This window comes from Canis lupus, chromosome 10, assembly GCF_003254725.2.
Source record: "Canis lupus dingo isolate Sandy chromosome 10, ASM325472v2, whole genome shotgun sequence".
In the NCBI taxonomy this organism is placed as follows: Eukaryota; Metazoa; Chordata; class Mammalia; order Carnivora; family Canidae; genus Canis; species Canis lupus.
Window position 1 is genome coordinate 64,084,665 of NC_064252.1, and position 22,208 is coordinate 64,106,872.

Below are 22,208 nucleotides of genomic sequence, written 5' to 3' on the forward strand. Positions count from 1 at the left end.
CTTATTTGTCAAATGATAATACCCTCTTACAGGGTTTTTAAGAAAAAAGGAGAGATTACACATGAAATTCCTTAAAAGAGTTAAAAAGAACTATAACAGATAAGTAAAATTAAAACTCTATATGCAACTCGATGCGATACTTCCTTTTGTTACATGAAGTTGATAATTCTATTGCTTCCTGTTATAAAGTACATCGTATATAAAAGTATACAATATATATTCAATTAAAAGAATGATATTATAATGGACCCTGATATATATCCCTCTCATATTAAAAAATGGAACATTACTAATATCTTGGAAGCTCCCATGTGCCTATTCCTATCTTATTTCTTTTAACCCACCCTATACTACCCTAAATTTTGTGCTAATCGCTTCCTTGCTTTTATTTATAGCATTGACACATGTATATGTACCCCTAAACTATCTAGCTATCATCTATCTATATCCATCCATTCACCTTCCAGCCTTCCTTCCATCCATACATCCATCCGTTTTTTGAACTTTATATATATAATTGAATATGCTCATGTACTTATCCTTCAACTTCTATAGTGTTTTTTCTCAGTGATTTCTTGATATTATTATATAATTTTTCATATAATCCCTAAGATTAAAGAGATATATGATACCTATTTAAAAAGCAGAGAAAATGAGGCACAGTGAGACTAAGAACTTGCCACATTATATGAGAAGACAATGGACAAATCTTTCAATGCTAATTCTGAAAGAAAAGCAAACCAATGACTGTCTCAGAGCTTGATAGCATATTCATATTTTTAGTTTCATTTAAAACTAAAACGTTTCTCTAGTGCTAAGAGCACAACTAAGTTAATATTTTAAAACGGACTTTGCCCAAAAGAAATTGACTTTACATAGTTAGTATTGTTTGCTTTCATATTAAAGCGGAAGTTATATTCAAATGTACTGATGATGTAAAAGCCCTAAACAATATTCAAATGTATCCTTTAAAAGGAAAACAAGACTATCAAGAGAAGATTCGTTTTTTTCCTAGGAAATGGACTATTAGAAAACAGCCATATTATGGAATATTCTGATTAAAGAAAATGCTCATTAAATAGGTAGTCTGACGCTCATCAATTCCAAGATGTTGTTCACCTGAGCAAGTGATGGAAGAATCTTCTTGCATATTTGCTGATTTCGTCTCTATATTCCAATATGGTTGTATCCAGGAGTGGTCTTGTTGGAGCATAAAAGGTTCCAAGGCTTGCCTCAAGCTGTGCTGTGGAATTCAAACATAGCAGCACTAAAACAAGTGAAACTCCTTCAATTACAACAGAATACTCATGTTTGCAGTCAGTCAGGTTTTGCAAACTTGGATGAAATGTGAGCTTGTTGCAGGAAAGATGAAATTAAAATATGACAGCTGGTACAAAAACAAACCTGTGTATAAACTTTCACTTGAGGCAAAGCTGACAATGACTCTGAGCAACAAAAAGCTGTCAAAACTGAAGAAATCCATAATGAACCAACCTCTCACCACAAATGGGTAATTAAAACAGTGACTCATCAAAGTAACACAGTTTGAACTAGTATTTCCAGTAAAATCAAGTCACTGTGCTCAACATTTACTCTCTTTAATTGAAAGGAGAAAACTACCCTTTTTGCATTGGGGATTGAAGTTAAGTATTAGAAGTGTTTTTAAAGTAATGCAAACAAAAATAGCCCTATTGGAGTAATAATATCTTTCTAAGACAATTTCAAAGAAACAGTGAAAGTCCCCATACCTTCCCTAAATATTGTCCTAAAAAACAAGATTGTTGGTTTTGTCCAAGTATGAAAGCTAATACCCCTGGGAGGGATGACATGCTAATCCACTCTTGGTCAACTGACACCTTCCTAGGAAAAAAGGATTGGAGAGCAAGTTTTGATAAACCAGAGGACTAGAGACTGGGAGAAAAAGGCGCATTTTGCCTACTTCATAATTTTACCACGCCATGCCTTTGGAGTTGTGTTTTCTCCCAGAAATACCTGGAAGTTATATAATTACAGTAATGGTGACAGTTGTATGACAACACCACAGTTCACAGTGAGACTCCATTGATTTTTATATTACTAACACTGGATTGAATAAACAATTCCTTATTTAGCAAAACTCTTTAGTTTTAGGCATATTTGGTTTGAAAGTATTAAATACCTCATCAGAGTAATTGCTATGGAGTTGGCTAAGCTGTTAGTAATTTCTTTTTTTTAATCTCAACTCTAGACAGTAAAGTAAGATGAACTTTAGGGGTATTTTCTTTCAAAGCAGCAGTCAATTTAGATTAAAATTGAATACGGCAATGCTATTGTGAAAACAAGCCAGATCCTCTTGCCATTGCTTGTTTTCCTGACAGCATGTACTTCTGAAATGTTCAAGCCTACATGGAATACTCATAACTCCCAGCACAGTTATAGATTCATTAGATAGCCCAGCTTGATGTTTAAGGCAGAAATGAAGATCTCAAAGATAACCACAACACAGCTACAAATAAAAGAGCTCACTGGGTTCCACTAATAAAAAGGAAAACAAATTACCACGTCAAATGTTAGATTCGGAGAGCATAAATCTCAATAGAGAAGAATTCTGAGTGTCTTAGAAATGTATTTTGCAGTTGCTTGGGGAAAAACACATATACCTACTTAAAATATACATATTCTGATAACCCGGCATCATGAAAGTGTTTTATTTTAATAGCCTAGTATCATACAAGCTTTTTTTTATTTCCCTATCTTACCAAAATGGTTCCTTGAAAATATCCTTTATTAAAGCAAGAATCTGATAATGCCCATTTGTGAATTCCCTAGTACTCTTTCTTACAACACAAAATCACCAAGGTGCCAGCAATTTCTCAGTGTCCTGAGCAACTGTCAATATTTTATCTTCTCTATAATTCTCCAACTATAAATTTAAGATCTCTGGTTTAGATTGCATATACCATAACAGACTTTCTTTATGGATTCTGCTTTTTTTTTTCCTACTAATGTACCTTATCTTGAGAGTGTACCAATATAAGAAATAAGTACTTGAGATAACTCCGTAGGCAGACATATTGCAGTAATATCTAGTACCCTAACATATTGAAGTTATACTCTTCTTTTTAACTAATATGCATTGAATACCTACAGTAGGCCCAGCACTGTCTGTGCTAGGCATTTTCTCACTGTAGAAATACTGGACCTTCCATAGATGGGTTGGACTACCTCCAAAAAGCACATTCAATTAACATTAAATAAATACTTGTTGTGGGCCTCCTGTGAGTTGGGACAAGTCCCATAATGTGAACTTCCTGAAGGAACATGCCCACTAAAATTACTACAATGAAGGTTATGTATAGAATTTCATTTAAACACTGTGTTTACTTTGGAAATGTAATAAAATGGAGTTAGAAAATCTATAAACATTCAAAGAAAATAGTAGGGGAAAACCTCTCCAGCCTTTTGACATATTTCCTGTTTTCTCTATCTTGTAAATTATGTAGGAACAGTTTCTCATGGGCTAGGACTTCTCATCATTAATGTCAATGCATCTTGCAAAGATTTTAAAGAAAGAAACAAGTGCAAGAGCATGTAGGTACATTTTACATTAAGTAAATAACTAAAAATAAAAATAACATATGCTGGATAATTGACAAATATAAAAATGAATTTCATCATTGTATGTGGCACATTATTTTACCCCCTTTTTTAAAGCAGTATTCTATTTAAGGGGTGCCTGGCTGGCTCCAGTTGGTAGAACGTGCAACTCTTGATCACAGGGTCATGAGTTCAAGTCCCACACTGGGCATACAGCTTACTTTAAAAAAAAAAAAAAAAAGACAAAACAGTATCTTATCTTAGATCCTATGGGTACAATTACTTACTGAGGGAATGTAGAGAAATCTAAGCAGGCAGAAGGATATCAGAACTATCAGTTAGAATGAAAACGGAGCAGCAGCCTGGACTACAATTCTCTTTCTCTTTCTCTCTCTCTCTCTCTCTCTCTCTCTCTCACACACACACACACACACACACACACACACACACACACACACACAAAATCAGTGGTAAGGACTATTCTCTGGACAAAAGACTTGGGGTGGGAGAGAAAAATATCGATGTCTAAAGTGAAGGAAGAATAAGGACTTTTGTTTGGTTCTTTGTGTACCAGATCCTAGAGAATACATAAAAAAATTTTTTTAAGATTTATTCATTTATTTGAGAGAGGCAGTGCATGTATGAGAAGGGAAGGGAGTAGAGGGGGAAGGAGAGGGACAAGGAGACTCCGCACTGAATGAAGCCCAACCCCAGACTCCATCTCATGACCCTGAGATCATGACCTAGGCTGAAATCAAACCAGATAGTTAACCAACTGAGCCACCCAGGTGCCCCGAGAGTATATAAAATTCTTGATTAAAGTTTGAAATTTGAGCATATTCCACACATGAACTTAAACCGAAATGTACAATGACTGCATTGTGAGTTCCAACATAGGTATATAAAAAAAAGTTACTGTTTATGTTGACATTATATAGTAAACCAGCATATAATTTTTTTCCATATAGATACTTGACATCTGATCTTATCAGTTTTAATAGGGCATTAACATTTTTATCTTTCAATCTCCAATAACGTAACTCAAAAAATCCTCAAAAGATAACTGACTCAATAAAATGTACTTCATGTATATACAAAATCAATTTACAAAGTGTATTTCATGTCTGACCTTCTCTCTCTGGAGTGAGTTTTTGTCTAAGAAGATGGTTTACAATGGCACTCATGCTGATAAAGCACTCATGGCCCAGAGTGTCCCAGTTCATACTGCTCAGGATGTTTATTGCCTCGTAGATCTCATCACAGTGAATATACTGGAATATGATGTCTGTCAGGCCCAGCTGTCCTTGCGTGAAAATACCTGTCACAAAAAAGTAAAACCAAGTGATTCTTTTAAAAATAAAAAGTAGACTAATAAAAACAGAGTTAACATTTCCATAAAGGAAAAACACAGTAATCATTTCTTACAGTAAGTGCTAGAAATGTGGGATTCAGGAGGCTATGAATAGTGATTCTGTGGTTAAATCTTCATTTTGAATTCCAGCTACCAACTCCATCTATCTTATGCCTATCATTGAGCATTAATTGATACTCCACATAATCAAACTGCTTACACTAAAAATGAATAAACATAAGAAGAATTTTTAGGTAAACCACAAGAGCTAACTCTATTTTTCCTATCAGTTGTTTAGGCCTCTGTTGTATACATTTACAGACAGGTTTTTGATGTGAACACAGTTCTTATTGACCAGCTTCATTAGTTCTAAGTTGTTTCTAGTTGTCAGCCCCATATACTTTGGTGTGGGTACAGGTAAGTACAAATATCCATGACAAATATGATTATATAAATACTTTTAAGTCTATTTTTATTAATGAGTACTCTCAATTGATAGTTTTTTCATAGGTACCACATACCAATTTACCTTAAACTGGCATTTAAAAACTATTCTTTTCTATTGAAGTAAGAAATGATTAATACTGTTAATGATGCCCTTCACAACTAATATTTACTTGAAATATTCTTGATACAATATAAACATATGTTTAACCTTCTAAAATGAAAGAAAATCTACTTCTAATCTGGTTTTTCTTTTTTTTAGATTTGATTTATTTATTCATGAGAGACACAAAGAGAGAGGCAGAAACACAGGCAGAGGGAGAAGCAGGCTCCCAGGCCCAGGACCCCAGCTCCCAGGCCCCCGGGATCATGCCCTAAGCTGAAGGTAGAGGCTCACCACTGAACCACTCAGGTGTCCCTCCACTTCTAATCTTAGAGGAGTAAGACCACACACACACACACACACACACACACACACACACAAAACAGATGGGTCATTCTAATTATTTTATCATTTTTTATATATGCTTGATCATTTGAAACTAATAATTTCTGTGTAATTAAACAACAGTAAATATTAGGGCTTTTAAGCAGGGTTTGATTTTTATTTTTGTAATCTTTCAAAAATGGCTGGCTATAAAACCTTTTACTTCAGCCAGTGTTTGATAATTAGAGTAAGTCTATAAAAACTTCTATAAATAATCATAAAGCTAAATGAGAAAATGTATGTAAAATTATTTGTAAGCTGTAAAATATATAAAATATTACTGCAATTCTTTTTATTACTATCATCATCATTTAACTGGAATAGTTATAGGTTTTAGGATTTAAAAAGTATATTAGAGTTCATAAGAAAGATGCCTAAATTCTTAATTTTAACTTCAAGTCACATTAAAATGAGAATTTGTGCTGTATCTGACAGGATTCAACTTGATAGGGAATCTGGGGAATTGCCCTGATTATACTAAGCAATAAAACCTCACTATTCTTTTTGTGTTGGTAAAATCAATGAATGGTACTATCCAAAAGCTTTCATGAGCCTGCAGTTAGGCACTGAAAGCTCTCATAAATCAGGGTGGTTCCTTGGCAGTAGATATTAATATGTAGGAACTTGATAGGAAACCAAAAATATCTGAAATCTGTTGACTCCATTTATACCCTAAACAATAATTATAGCAAGCAAAGGAACTGATCTGTCAAGAAAAAAACAAACAAAAAAAAATCATAATCAAACTGTTCAAAAGGTTGATAAAGAGAAAAATCTTAAAAAGTAGCCAAAGAAAAAAACACACATATAAAGATATGAAAAATTGCAAACTTTGCTTCTGAAATCATGCAAGCCAGGAGTCAACAGCAAAACTTTAAAAACTGCTAAAATAAAAATGAATTAAACTAAAATTCTATACCTTTATAATAAAGAATTGAAAAATCATGAAAAACCATAATATCCTAAATGTACCTAATAACAGAAAATAATAAAGCAAAAAGTGATAGAACTGAAAGGAGAAAAAGTCAAAAGCCATAATTATAAATGGAGATTTTAGCATTTCTCTCTCACTAATTGAGAGAACACATAAACAAAATCAGTAAAGATAGAAAAACCTTGAAAAACACTAATAATGAATTTGATCTGACATATATAAAATACTTAACCCAATAACAGCAAAATACACATTCTTTTTACATGTACACAGAATATCAACCAAGATGTGGCATATTCAGGGTGATAAAACAACCCTCAATAAATTTAACTGTTTTGGGGAATCCCAGGGTGGCTCAGCAGTTTAGCGCCTGCCTTCAGCCCAGGGAGTGATCCTGGAGTCCTGGGATCGAGTCCCACATTGGGCTCCCTGCATGGAGCCTGCTTCTCCCTCTGCCTGTGTCTCTGCCTCTCTTTTTCTCTTTGTCTTTTATGAATGAATGAATGAATGAATAAATAAATAAATAAGCAAACAAAATAAATAGATAGATAGATAGATAGATAGATAGATAGATAGATAGATTGATTTAACTGTTTTGAAATCATACAGAGTAGGTCCTCTGACCACAACAGAATTAGATATCAATACAGAAAGATGTTTGAAAAATCTCCAAACATTTAGAAACTAGTCAACATTTATTTAAATAAACTGATTTAGGGGCACCTGTGTGGCTCAGTTTGTTAAGTGTCCGACTTCAGCTCAGGTCATGGTCTCAGGGTCCTGGGATCAAGCCCCACACAAGTCTCCCTGCTCAGCAGGTAGTCTGCTTGTCCCTTCCCCTCCCAATGCCCTTCCCCCTACTGGTGCTCTCTCTGTCTTTCTCTCTCAGATCAATAAAATCCTAAACTAACAAACTATGATTTAAAGAAGAAATCACAGGGGTGCCTGGTTGGCTTAGTCAGTAGAGCATACAACTCTTGACCTCAGGGTCATGAGTTCCAGCCCCACACGTTGGAGGTAGAGATTACTAAAAAAGAATAAATAAAAATAAAGAAGAAATCACAAAGTAAATTAAAAAAATCTCGAAATTTCAGAATAAAAATAAAAATGTAACATCAAAATTTGTGAGGTACAGCTATAGCAGTACTTAGAGGGAAATTTCTAGCTTTAAATGTTTTAATTAGAAAAGAAGAAAGATCTAAAATCAACAATACAAGCTCTCATGTTAAGAACCTACGGAAAGAAGAGCAAATTATACCTAAAGTAAACTGAAGAGTGGAAATGATACAAATAAGAAATAGAAAATAAAGAAGAGCCAATGAAATCAACAGCTGGCTCTTTGAAATGATCAGTAAAATTGACCAACCTCTGCCTAAATTGATTAAAAAAATAGAGTTGACACAACTTACCCAATCAAAAATAAAGACTATAGAACTACAGACATTAAAAAATATTGTTTAATATGAATAACTTTACACAAATATAATTTAAATGAAATGGATTCCTTGTAAGACTCAAGCTCTCTAAGCTCTTTCAATAAGGAATAAATAATTTGAATGACTCTGTTATTTAAATTTGAATTCATAGTTAAAGGAACTTTATACACATACACATGCAGGCATGTGCCCCACACATACAAAACCTGCATGTCCAGATGCCTTCATTGGTGAATTCTCTCAAACATCAAAAGAAGAAATAATATCAACTCAACACAACTCAAAAATATAAAAGAGGGAGTACTTGTCAACTCATTTCATGATATTAGCATTACACTAATATCAAAAATGACAGAGACATTACAGGAAAAGAAAAAGAAAACTACATACCAATATTTCCCATAAACAGAAAAATCCTTAACAAAATATTAGCAAGTCCAGCAATATATTAAACAGATCATATATCATAAATGAGAGATTTATCCAACAAATGCAAGGCCACTGAAACATCTGGAAACTAATCAGTACAATTCACCATATGACCAGAAAAAGCATATAATCATTTCTAATGATGCAAAAAAAAAGCCCCTGAAAAAAATTCAATATACACGCAAGATAATGTGTCTCAGCCAACTAGGAATGGAATAGATTTTCTCAACCTAATAACATAATATTTATAGTGAAAAAACTAAATGCTTTCTAAGATCAAAAACAAAGCAAGGATGTCCTCTCTTGCCACTTCTATTTAATACTATACTGGAGATCCTAGCTAGTATAATAAGGGAAGAAACCAAAATAAACGGCATACAGGTTAATAAATAAGATTGTAAAACTGTTTTTAATTGCCATTGTCATAGGTCATCCCAGGAAGCTCTAAAGAATCTACAAAAACATTATTACAGAAAACAAAACCAAACAAAACAAAAAAAACATTATTACAACTAAGAAATGAGTTTAAAAGGGTTGCAGGAGGGCAGCCCAGGTGGCTCAGCGGTTTAGCGCCGCCTTCAATCCAGGGTGTGATCCTGGAGACCTGGGATCAAGTCCCACATCAGGCTCCCTGCATGGAGCCTGCTTCTCCCTCTGCCTGTGTCTCTGCCTCTCTGCCTCTCTCTCTCTCTCTCTATCTCTCATGAATGAATAAATAAATAAAGTTTTTTAAAAAAGGGTTGCAGGATACATGGTCAATATTTTCAAATTTTATTTCCGTATAATCTCAATGAACAATTAAAATTGTAATTAGAAGTACTATTTACAGTAGCACCCAAAAACCTGAACAAAATATATGTAAGATCTTTACACTTAAAACTAAAAAAACACTGCTGAGAGAAATCTTATGAGATCTGAATAAATACAGAGGGATACTGTGTTCATAGACTGAGAGATTCAATATTGTTAAATTGTCATTCCACTCCAAATTCAACTACAGATTCAACATGCTCCAAATCAAAATCTCAAGTGTTTTTATGAAACTGACAAGTTCAGTTTAAAAGTGACATAGAGGGCAGCCCCGGTGGCACAATGGTTTGGCGCCACCTGCAGCCTGGGGTGTGATCCTGGGGACCTGGGATCGAGTCCCACGTCAGGCTCCCGGCGTGGAGCCTGCTTCTCCCTCTGCCTGTGTCTCTGCCTCTCTCTCTCTCTGTGTCTATGAATAAATAAATAAAATCTTTAAAAAAAAAGGCCGTTTAAAAAATAATAAAATAAAATAAAATTGACATAGAAATTTAAAAGATTTAGAGTAGCCAAAACAATTTTGAAATAGAACAAAGCTGGAGAACAGTAGTATTTGATTTCAACATTTACCGTAAAACTACAGTAATTAAGACAGTGTAGTATTCATATTTAAAACTTAATTTCAATCCATGCTTCACGCTATATGCATTAATTAACTTGAAACAGACCATGAACCTAATTCTAAGAGCTAAAATCACAAAACTCCTAGAAGAAAACACGGTTAGAAAATTACTTCATAGACAGTACATGAAAAATACAAGTCATAAAGAATTTAAGAATTGAATTTCATTAAAATTAAAAACTCCTGCTACTCGAAACACAGTTAAGTAAATGAAAAGATAATTACAAGCTGGAAGAAAATATTCATAATACTAGTATCTTACAAAGAACTTATATTCAGAATATATAAAAACTTTTACATCTCAAAAATAAACAGTCCAACTAAATTTGGGCAAAAGATTTGAAGACATCAGAGAAGATATATGGCAAATAAACACATAAAAAGATGCTCAATTCCAACAGTCATCAGGGAAATGAAAATTAACACCATTACAAATCCATTAGAATCCCCCAAATTAAAAAGACCATTAATGCTAAGTGTTAGGATGTGGAGCAACTAGAACTCCAAAATATAGTGTTTCTTTTTCAGTTAAACATACATGTAGCCTATGGCCCAGTCATTCTACTCCTAGGTTTTTCCCAAGAGAAATTAAAATATACTTCGATATAAAGATGTGTACATGAAAGTACATGGCATTTTTATTGATATTAGCTTAAATCTGGAAACAACTCATGTCCATAAACATGTGGAACAATATACAAATTGTGGTTTATCTAAACAGCGGAATACTACTCAGTAACATAAAGGAAAATTTATAGATAAAACATATCAATATGGAATATTCTCACAGATGCTGAGTTAAAAAAGTAAGGCATTAGAAAAATACCTATTTTATGAGTCCTTTTCTATGAAATTCAGAAAAAGCAAATCTAATCAGTAATGACAGAAAGCAGGTCTGTGCTCTTCAGCTTTGAGGAAGATGAGGAATGGCTGCAAAAGGGTTTGAGAGAAGTTTTTGGTGATTGAAATCTATATCTTCTTGATTGTGGTAGTAATCATGAGGATATATACATTTGCCAAAACTCATTAAACTGTACATTTGGAATGGGTACATTTTATTTTATGTAAATTATACCCCAATAAATGTGACTTAAAAATCCATCATCATTCTAGTTTAAAGAAAGCAGAGTGCTATCTGGAGTAACAGTCCATTTCAAATGATAGGAGATCCAACTTTAAGATGAGTAGGCATCTAATAAATTATCTGACATTTTTTACAGCAATAAATTACCCCCAATTACTACTTGGGTAAAGTATAATATTTCAATAGCCCACTGAAAATAACTCTTTTGAAGAAAACATACTTCTTAAAAAAACACTAAGAGAAACATCATACTACTTGTTTTGTTAGACAGAATGACAAACACACATGCACATGTACATACTGCCTTTGATTTTCAAAATCCTAGGAGAGGAAAGAGGTTAGCTTTAATTATTTCTTGCTTGATATAATCACTTGAACATTTAATCTTTTCCCAACTTTGCGGTCTCTAGTGAGAGCACTACGGGGGCACTCCAGGTGGATGGAAAACTATCTAAACCATGGAAGGAGGAAGTGTAGAGCACATGCCTTGGATGGGGAGCTACACTCTTGCAAAAACAGCTAGGGGGATGTGCCCTGAGAGGCAGACAAGTGTTTATCAATCACTGAAGAATTTCAGGCTGAAAAATCCATGGCCAAATCTGCAGTTAGATCACTGTGGTGGCAGTTCAGGGGATTAACTGTGGGGTGGGATGAGAAGATTGGAAGGTAGAAGATTACAGAAAGAAAGCTACTATTTGATCACTGCTTGAAAGCAGGGTACGGGGGATCCCTGGGTGGCTCAGTGGTTCGGCGCCTGCCTTTGGCCCGGGGTGTGATCCTGGAGTCCTAGGATCGAGTCTCCTGGCATGGAGCCTGCTTCTCCCTCTGCCTGTGTCTCTGCCTCTCTTTCTCTCTGTGTCTCTCATGAATAAATAAATAAAATCTTTAAAAATAAATAAAATTAAAAAAAAAACAGGGTAGGGCCAAATTAAGGTAATGACAGCAAGGCTGACTAGAGAGGTTTCTGACAGTATTTAGAAGGCAGAATTGAAAGGACTTGGTCACTAATTATATGGCATTAGGGGTGAGGGAGGATTCTAGGATGATTTCTCACTTGGGATTCCATCTGAATAACTGTGCCATCCACCAAAATGGAGAATATAAGAGAAGAAACAGGTTTGGGGAGAAGGAAAATAAGAAAAAGCTTTTAATCTGTATAAATCAGGAGGAGAGCTAAAAATGGAAACTTAGGGAGCCTCAACATATTCATGAGTATACAGAAGAAGGACATGAAAAAGTGATGAAAAGGTGGATTTCAGGTCACAGAAGGCAGGTATGATGAGAAATCTGTGATGGTAGAAGTGGTCAGCAACTATTATTAAATGCTGAAAAGTCATCAAGTAAGATAAAAGAAATATATGTATCAAGTAGGAAGTCTCTGATGACCTTTCCAAAAGCAGTTCCAGAAGAACAATAAAGAACCAGGCCAGAACTTGATACTGTGAGGAACTAATGGGAAGTAAAGTAGCAGAAAAAGTTAGTGTTCACTATTATTTCAGTGAGTGTAACTACAAAAAGAAGGAGAACATTTGATTAGTAACAGAGAAGAAACAATTTTAAGGAAGAGATGTTCGTTTATTTGTTTTATAGTGTGGCTTGGGCCTCATCTACAAAGCAAAATTCATGGGGGCTGTGGGGAGGATGACAAAGTAAAGGTATCCATAGGAATGTAATGGGATCCAGATTGGAACTAGTGGTGGAACTGTCTTAGATAAGAGGAAGGGCTCCTTTTCCACTGAATTGAGAAGGAAAGATTTATGTTCATGTAGATAAATGGTTGGTTAGGTGGGTGGGTGGGGAGATGGTGAAGAGCAGATAAACTTAATGAAGTGCCAATTAAAAGGTATGACTCTTTAATTGGGCAGGGAGCTGAGAGGGCAGGGAGCTGACCATGTGAGTTTAAGGAGAGCAGTGAAAGTTGAAAAAGGTACTGATTGATGACAATGCAAAAGCTTTAATATCTCTGTAATATAATTAGGGACTCCTCTTTTGAAAATTAATCTCAGTCTACATATGTGGAAATATGGAACAATGATTGCCAAGCAAAGAAATCTGATTACATTTTGCTTTACATAAAACAGTACTTATTGGCTTCCATGTGGGAGGATGACACTTCTAGCTCCCTCCTGAGGAAGACATGCTCTTCAAATTCTTCTAACACTGGTGATGGCCTTTTAATCCCCAACACATTTGTGTGATGATTATAAGGATTTAGAATGGAAGTTCTAGCCTTGGAACAAAGTTTTCCTTCAACACTACACTGACCTATTCTCAAAGTCAAACTCCAAAAATCTTAGCATATTGGCACCAGCCACTGCCACGTTTACATATGACAGCATTCTATTTTAAACTATGATCTATGTCAGCTTCTTAAATTGTAAGCTACACCTTGCATGTCAAATTTTCCAAAGGCTTGCATAACAAGCTTATGAAAAAATCTCGTAAATGCTCCCTAGTGGAGAAACTGCACATGCAACTACCTGTTTATATATGCAGTAACTTGAATTATACATGAAAATTCCACATGGATGCCCAGAATCAGCACTGTGTTAATTCAAGAAGTATATTAAAATTTTTGGATGTATTTAGTAGCAGAACCTAAGAAAAATCTGTTCTTTAAACAGGGTTTTCTTTAAAAAAAAAAAAAAAAAAAAAAAAAAGATCTGTTAGTTGGAATCTACTGTTTCAAGGAATCTACTCTTCCTAGAAAAAATAAATAATCTGTAATAAATATTAATCTTACATTTTTAAAATTCTGGGAAACTCCATATTTAGATCTTTTAAAGAGTCTGTAAGTCTGTACAATTTCCCCTATCCCATAAAACTTAAGAGTCATATTGAAAATAAAATTTAAATGATAAATGTCAGTTGCAGAAGTTATCACCTTTTCATTTGAATGCTTGACTTCTATTGGATAATTCTCTTCCAAGAGACCTTCTTGGGAAAAAGAGGTGACAGCCAACTCATTGCCTAATTGATTTAGGAACAGTGCCCAGGGAGACAGTCCAATTAAGTTTACAAGCTGGCAATTAGCAGGAAGCCCTCTAAATCCCTACACTGAGAGCCTGTTTACTTTAGTAAGAAGGCAAATGTGCTAGAGATAGGAAGAGAAAGCTGTGCTTTTTGCAAAGCTGTTGTGAGTAGGCCCACAAGGGAGGGCTGAAGAAAAGCTAGGTATATGTGGGCAGACAGCCTTTTGTTTGACAGGTAACTGGGTAATTTAGAGGGTGTGTGTGTGTGTATGCGTGTGTGTGTGTGTGTGTGTGTGTGTTTTAACAGACATGCAAAACATCTAACATCCACTTTAATGAGTGTTGTGTATGGAGATATACAACTGTTAAACATGTAGCCGGGCAAAGTAGAACTGGATTATCTTACAATAAATGAGATTCCAAACATTTTTTTTCTTGGGCAACATGACCATCATAAACAGATTTAGTTGCGGTTTTATTATGTGGAAAGAATATAGTCCTCACATTATATCTACTATATCTTTCAGGTTAATCAAGTCATTTTCAACTAGATTTATTTCATGGGTTCAATTTCAGAGGTAGACATATTACCAAAAAAAAGTAAACTGACAGCTATTTAACAAACATTACAATGTCTTTCAAAACTTAATTTTGTACCACAGAGCCAAATCATGTAATGGGTTTAAAAATATATTTACTTTTCTGTTTTCAAGTTGCAATAATATGAATTAAAATCTATTTTTAAAACCTAAGTGAGGTTCTCTCAAGAATGTTAAGTTATACAAAACTACCTAAAGAATATTATAGGGAAAAAAAAGAATATTATAGGGCATAATGCATAGCTGGTAATGTAAAACTGCAAAAGACCAATGAATCATACTAATACAATTTTGTATTAAAGTTTCCTGGTTGAGGGGCACCTGCTGGCTTAGTCAGTAGAGCATACGACCCTTCATCTTCAGGTTGTAAGTTCAAGCTCCACACTGGATGTAGAAATTACTTAAAAAAAAAAATCTAAAAAAAAAAGTTTCCTGGTTGAAATGAGCTACATTAATACATGATTTTCATAATATTGAAAAACTTTTTCAATATTTTTATCTAAAAGGAAACAGAGTTGTATAACCTTCTGTCCAAATTCTAACCAAACATTTGCTTTCTCTTCTTTTAAAACATTTGTCTTACACATTGCAATCTGGGAAGCAATGGATACTTATCATCTAGAATAACTAATTAATAGAAAAAGTATTACATTCCTACAACAAAGAACTTTTTAATGGCATATTAAGTACTTCCAAATATTCATATATGTATTTATTTTGGAAAGTATCAAAAGTGTTAAGTTTAAGTTTTTCATGCATTACAATGAGCAATTAGTGCAATTTCCAAACTCTTCACTATCTAATGCTCCTTAACATTTAGAAAATCATCCACAAAGCTTTCTTAAAGAAACTATATGAAGGCACCTGGCTGGGTCAGTTAGGAGAGCACGTGACTCTTGATCTCAGAGTTGTGAGTCAGAGCCCCACATTGGGCATAAATATTACCTGAAAAAAAATTATATAAAATTTTTGAAAGGCAAGCCTATTTATAGGATGACACAGAAAACTTCCATTTCTAGGATGGTTTTATTCTCTTAATCATAATGTCACCATCATAAACATTTTAACTTAACTCACCAACTTTCTTGACTTACCAAGCTTAAACAAGAGTGCACCCAAAGGTCCTCTGTCAAACCTGAGGAAGAGGAGATCATAAATGTCCCCACGTTCTGGCTTCTCAGAAACCAATGGAGGAGCTATCCACTGCATTTGAACAAGACTGCTAGAAATGTCAAAGAATTTATTGAACTGCAGAGTCTTCCTGGGTGAGCGGTCTTCAGCCAAGAGCTGGATGTTAATAGGGGATAAAGCCATATCAAAAATTTGCAGCTCCCCTTGGTTGCTGCCAACTAGTAGAATGGCACCACTTGGGTGGCAGCTTATTAATGAAGGCAAAAGTTCAGCATGGGCTAAGAGAGTTACTCTACGGTGAGTTTCATAAAGAATTACTGAAGAATCTTCACAGCCCAGAATCAGTTTGTCTTCAGTAACATTCCTGCAGCAGCTAATAGCTTTTGATTTTAGTGGTATTCTGGTTACTGATATACACTGGATTTTGTTCCGAACATATTCATAGATGCAGCTGTCAGCCATGGGCTCTTTGTCTACACTGATGGAGCGCTCCACTGTCAACACTTGATAAGGCTGTTTGGTGCCAAAGCGAACATCCAGTGGATCCCATTCCGTGCGGATACAACTCAGAACCTATAAGAAATGTATCAAGTATGTTCACAAAGACCTTGATTCTTCTTCAGTGGTCACACACAGGCCTGCATATTAACCCAGCATCCTACTGAAGACCATCAATTATCACCCTAAACATCAGCCACATATAAGCGTGTATATGCTATATATGTGTATATGTTATATCTCTCACATAGAATATATATGAATGTATATAGCACATATATAACACAGCTGCAGAAATTGTAAGATTTCAACATTAACACTTTGTTTTTGAAAATCTGTAAATAACTTAAAGACAAATATGTTCAACATATAAAAGCTAATAAGGTGGCCCTTTAAGATAATATGGCTAGCAGAATATCTAAAAATATCAGAAGTTTAATTTTTTTAAGATTTTATTTATTTATTCATGAGAGACACAGAGAGGGAGAGAGAGAGACACACACACACACACAGAGGGAGAGGGAGAAGCAGGCTCCATGCAGGGAGCCCGACATGGGACTCGATCCTGGGACTCCAGGATCACGCCCTGGGCCGAAGGTGGTGCTAAACTGCTGAGCCACCCAGAGATCCCCAGAAGTTTAATTTTTAAAAGAATGAATAAAGGACTTTAAACAATTTAGCTAATCTCCTTCCCACCCACTGTCCTTCCCAGTTCTGAAATTGTTGGTAAATTACTGACCAGAATACTTTTAATTAGTAGGGTAGGGTAGGCAAAGGAAAAAAACTAGAACCCTGTTAAGAGTCTTATAGAAATATTTTTCTATAAAGAAAGGATCTGAAGGTTGTTAAGTAGACAAATGGCCAACAGAAAGAAATGTTATATAGTAATATAATGCACTGGTTTTATTTTTTTTAAGTTTTTATTTATTTATTCATGAGAGACACAGAGAGAGGCAGAGACCCAGGCAGAGGGAGAAGCAGGCTCCTCGCAGGGAGCCCGACGTGGAACTCGATCCGGGTCTCCAGAATCAGGCCCTGGGCCGAAGGTGGCGCTAAACCGCTGCACCACCCGGGCTGCCCAATGCACTGGTTTTAAAACAAAAAAATTAAGACCTGTTTAAGTAATATGATTTGTCAATACTGATGAAGTGAAGTTTTTAAATCATCTTTATTGTAGAAAGAAAAGGCTACAAAGAACACCGGGACAGAATAAAGAAAGAAAACAACAGGCCATTCACTTTATTTTTAATGTAGGAGGCCAAGAACCTGGAGAGTATTACTAAAGAGGAGATTTTCTAGTACTTTGTCAAAAACTTGAAAATCAGATGTAGAAACATTAAAAAGCATGTTTCTACACATATAAGAAAATTCTAGAACTATACACACACACACACACACACACACACACAAAAGTGCATGTAAAGAATGATGATATTCAACTAAGGCCTATAGCAGAGTTAATAGTATTGTACCAAGGTCATTTTTCTGGATTTGACAATGAACTACAGTAATGTAAGATATTATCACTAGGGCAGATTGGGGGGAAAGTATAGGGAATTTGCTTTTAGCAATTTTAGCAGTTTCTTGAGAGTCACACTATTTCAAAATTTAAAATTTTATTTTATTTTTTAAGCACAAATAGCTATGTTACAGAGTGCTGGCTTTGAGATAGGAAGGGGGGATTGGGCAGCCCAAGTGGCTCAGCAGTTTAGCGCCGCCTCAGTCCAGGGTGTGATCCCGGAGACCCGGGATCAAGTCCCATGTTGGGCTCCCAGCATGGAGCCTGCTTCTCCCTCTGCCTGTGTTTTTGGCCCCCGCCCCCGTCTATGAATAAATAAATCTAAAAAAAAGGGGGGGGGGCAGCCCTGGTGGCTCAGCGGTTTAGCGCTGCGTGCAGCCTGGGGTGTGATCCTGGAGACCTGGGATCAAGTCCCACATCGGGCTTCCAGCATGGGGCCTGCTTCTCCCTCTGCCTCTCTCTTGCTCTCTCTGAATGAATAAATAAATAAGTCTTTAAAAAAAAAAATAATAATAAATAAATAAATAAATGGGAGATAGGAAGGGGGGACTGATGGAAGTTTTTTAAAAAATCCATCCTATACATTGTCATCTAACTAATCTTCCTAAAGTACGTGTTTTCACTCTCCTTCATTTTTTTAAAAAAAGATTTTATTTATTTATTCATGAGAGACACACATAGAGAGAGGCAGAGACAGGCAGAAGGAGAAGCAGACTCCCCACAAGGGACTTGATTTCGGATCCCAGGATCATGCCCCAAGCTGAAGGCAGATGATCAATTGCTGAGTCACACAGGCATCCCTACTCTCACTCCTCTGTTCAAACCCTTCTAATGAATAAATTTGTATTCCCCTGCCTGGAATGCAAAATCCTATAGGACCCATATCTAATTCCTTCCCTCCCTCTCCCTCTCTTTCCTGCTCTTGTTTTTCTCTTTTGTCTAATAAATATTTGAATATGCCAAGTACTAGTCCTATGTCCTGGGGATACTGCAGTAGGTCCTCACTCCCAGAGAATGTGCATTCTAATGGCTTAAGACCAAGCAACAATTCACAAGCAACCATATATAGGATGTCAGTGATCCTAACCTTGTACTTCCCGAATACTGAGAAGAATAAAAACAAAGTAGGGGGAATGGGGAGTGACAGAAGTGAGAGGGGATGATACAGAAAATCCAGGACAGGTCTCTCAGATAAGGGTGACCTGAAAGAAGTAAAGGGTGAGCCATGTAGCTGTTTGGCAGAAGAGAACTTTAGGCAGAGGAAACGAACACCCAGAGGTGGCGCTCTTGGCCTGATCAAGGGAAACAGCTAGAGAAGGAGGACGAAGGAAGAAAGTAGTGGGAATTAGGGGAAGGGAACAGATGATGTTTTAGGGACTTTGGCTTTTTCCCTAAATGAGATGAGAAGCCATAAGCAAAGAAGGGACATGATGTGACTTGCAAATTCTAGTGTTATCTTCTCCAGTCTCATTACTCTACATTCAAACTAAAATCTGCCCTGCATTTTTACAGCTCTGTAAAAATGTTAAGTTAATTTAACAAGGAGACCTTTAGACTGAAGTGGCTCTAATGCCAGGGCCTACATAAGCAAAACCCAAGTCAAAGACTGTAAATGCCTCAAAGTTACAAAATCAAAATGCTAAGGATAACCAACCACCAACAGTCAACTAGGCTTTAAGCTACAGCCAATCAAATAACTTCCTCTCTTTGCTTCTGCACTTTATCTACATAAGTTTTTCCACTGGCTCCCATTGGCAGAGTTCCTAACCACTTAGTTAGTCACTGCCCAACTGGAATAAATTTTTGTTCAAATAAACTCTTAAAAGTTTAAATATGCCTCAGTTTATCTTTTAACAACTTCACTCATGTGCATTGCCTAAAATCTACCCAGAAACTCAGTTTTTCCTACCAACCATACTCCCCCCTGAAGAACTAGACCAAATGCTGTTCTAATTTCTGGATTCCTTCCAGCTGGATGGCATCCTTTCTTTTTTTTAATCTCACCTCCTCTCTACCCCCTTCCCCACTCTAACTTAGCCAATGACTTGCTTGAGACATTCAGCCTTTTATTTATTTCTAATGTTTGGACAAATGGCCTTCTTTTTACTGTAATCTTAAAAAAAAAACAAAAAACAAAACAAAACAAAAAACCTGTCCCATCTATTTTATACTTCTTTTGTGCGTCCTATGCAACAGCTAGCCAAAAGCTCTGCTGGTAGCGGGTATGCAATAAACTTTTAAAATTACAAATTAAACACACACACATAATATAACACTAGTTGAAATACCATACTTCCAGAAGACTTAAAGTTTTGTAAAGGAAGCCTCTGGGCAGAAAACTGAGAGGCCAACTGACTTTGAATAGAGTCTGTACTCCTACAGAGACAGTCTAAAAGGAAGAGCCAGCCTTGTCAGATGGCTCAAGTTAGGCTCAAGGTCCAAGGAGAAGGGGCCCAGGGTTCCTGATTTCCAAGTTTATGTCAACCCAATAAGCTCTGTGGTGTCACTAAGAAAAAGGTATGATACTGCAATTTAGAAGAAATCAATATATATGACTATTCAGATGACCAAAATATATTTCTCACACATATTTAGTTATTTTCCACAGTTCCTGGCTCACAGGTCCCAAAACTCTTAGAATTTCCTAAGGGGGGAGGAGAGTCTTGTTATATTGATGAGGTGACTTTTGTGAAGTACCTAAGTATAGGCATTGGTTGTCAAGGGAGCCAACCCTGTGTTTAGAGGGTTAGAACTTTCAGTTCCCCCACTAGATCTCCCAGAAGGAAGAGGGACTGGAGGATCAGTCAATACCAATGGCTAATGATTAAATTAATCATGCTTATGTAATGAAGCCAAAAGGGCAGGGTTTGGAGAGCTTCCAGGTTGGGAATCCCTGGTTTACAGCCAGTCAGTCAGAAGTACAGGTAACAACATGGACTTGTGACTTGCATCTGAAGTCCAAGGAGGAGGCTGTGGGAACCTCCAATCTGTAGCTGGTAGGTCAGAAGCACAGGTAACAATCTGGGCTTGTGATTGGCATCTGAAGTAGGGGGTGGGGTGCAGTCTTCTAGGACTGAACTTTACCTGTGGGATCCTATGATACTATCTCCAGGTAGATAGTATCAGAATTAGGATATCTTGCTGGTATCCAAGAACTGCTTGTTGGTAGGCGGGGGGAACCCTCCTACCCCACCAACAGAATTGGACCAGAAACAATTTCACTGTCAATTCCAGATAACTCTAAAATGCTAATCAAGGTCAAAGGATCACCTGCTATCTTCCCCACTAAAAAGCTCAAATTCATTTAAGAAAAGAAAATGTCTTCCATGGCATAAAGATACCATAAAAGTTTAAACATTAAAAAACACTTGAGTGTGCATAAGTTTCAATAAAGAGTAATCTCACCAAAAATAAGAAGAAAATAGGGTACTATGCTAATCACTTTTCATACATTGTTTTACTTAATGTTTGTAATACTCCAAAGTTTGGTATTACAATCTATGTTCCAGAGATAAGGAAAATGAGGGTCAGACAGATGGTTTAAGTTGTCCTTGATCCCAAAGTTAATAAGTGATACAGCTGTAGTTTCAAATCCAGATCTGTCTGACTCTAAAAACCAAGGTCTTTGCAAGACACTGCTTTGCAAGCAGAGGGAGTTAATAAATTTCCGTGAAGGTCCACCTTTTCCTCAATGCGACCAGAGGGCAAGAATGAGAAGAACCATGGTGCGTTAGGAATCCCCACAGAGCAAAGGAATGAGAATTAGGTGCAGGAACTGAAGAGACAAATTATGCAAATGACAATGGAGTCTGTTAACCTGGGGGTGAAAAAGAGGCTTGTGCTGATGATCTGGGCAACTCTCCTACGCATGATTGAAGAAGTTTGGAGGGCAAGGTTCTTAATAAACGGACTTCTTTTAAAGATGCTTCATTCTTGTATTGGTTGGGTTGTACTGAAAACAGACAGCATACTTAGTAAGTGTAAATGTAAAAACATCCCTAGATGAATGAAATACAAACTAAACTATTTCCTCACCACAAAAATTAGACAAACACAAACATCATTGCCAGTTTTTGAATTTGTTTGTGCAGAAGATACAAAGGAAAACTTTTAAGTTTTAAGTTTCTTCTGCAATGTTTCAATGAAATCTTCTGAAAATAGCATTATGTCATGAATAGAAAGGGTCCAGTTTATATGATTTTCAAAGTATAATAAGATAACAACATTAAAATCTAAAATACCTGTAGGCTTGAAAGTATTTGACATACTTAGGTTCAGAATTTAATTCTCAGTTGGACTTGACCCTGTACAACAGCCAA

General features: G+C 35.9%; 1 protein-coding gene across 10 annotated transcripts in view; it reads right to left on the bottom strand.

The window, feature by feature from the left end:
• The window catches only part of LOC112673404 (WD repeat containing planar cell polarity effector), a 424,409-nt gene that overhangs the window by 242,860 nt on the left and 159,341 nt on the right, over positions 1 to 22,208 (bottom strand). For all 10 annotated transcript variants that reach the window (XM_035721693.2, XM_035721691.2, XM_035721688.2 and 7 more), the window contains 3 exons: positions 15,836 to 16,445; positions 4,706 to 4,894; positions 1,120 to 1,243 (listed from right to left, as the gene is read on the bottom strand). In XM_035721693.2, coding sequence (XP_035577586.1) covers positions 1,120 to 1,243; positions 4,706 to 4,894; positions 15,836 to 16,445 — 923 coding nt within the window. The remainder of the gene's footprint in view (positions 1 to 1,119; positions 1,244 to 4,705; positions 4,895 to 15,835; positions 16,446 to 22,208) is intronic.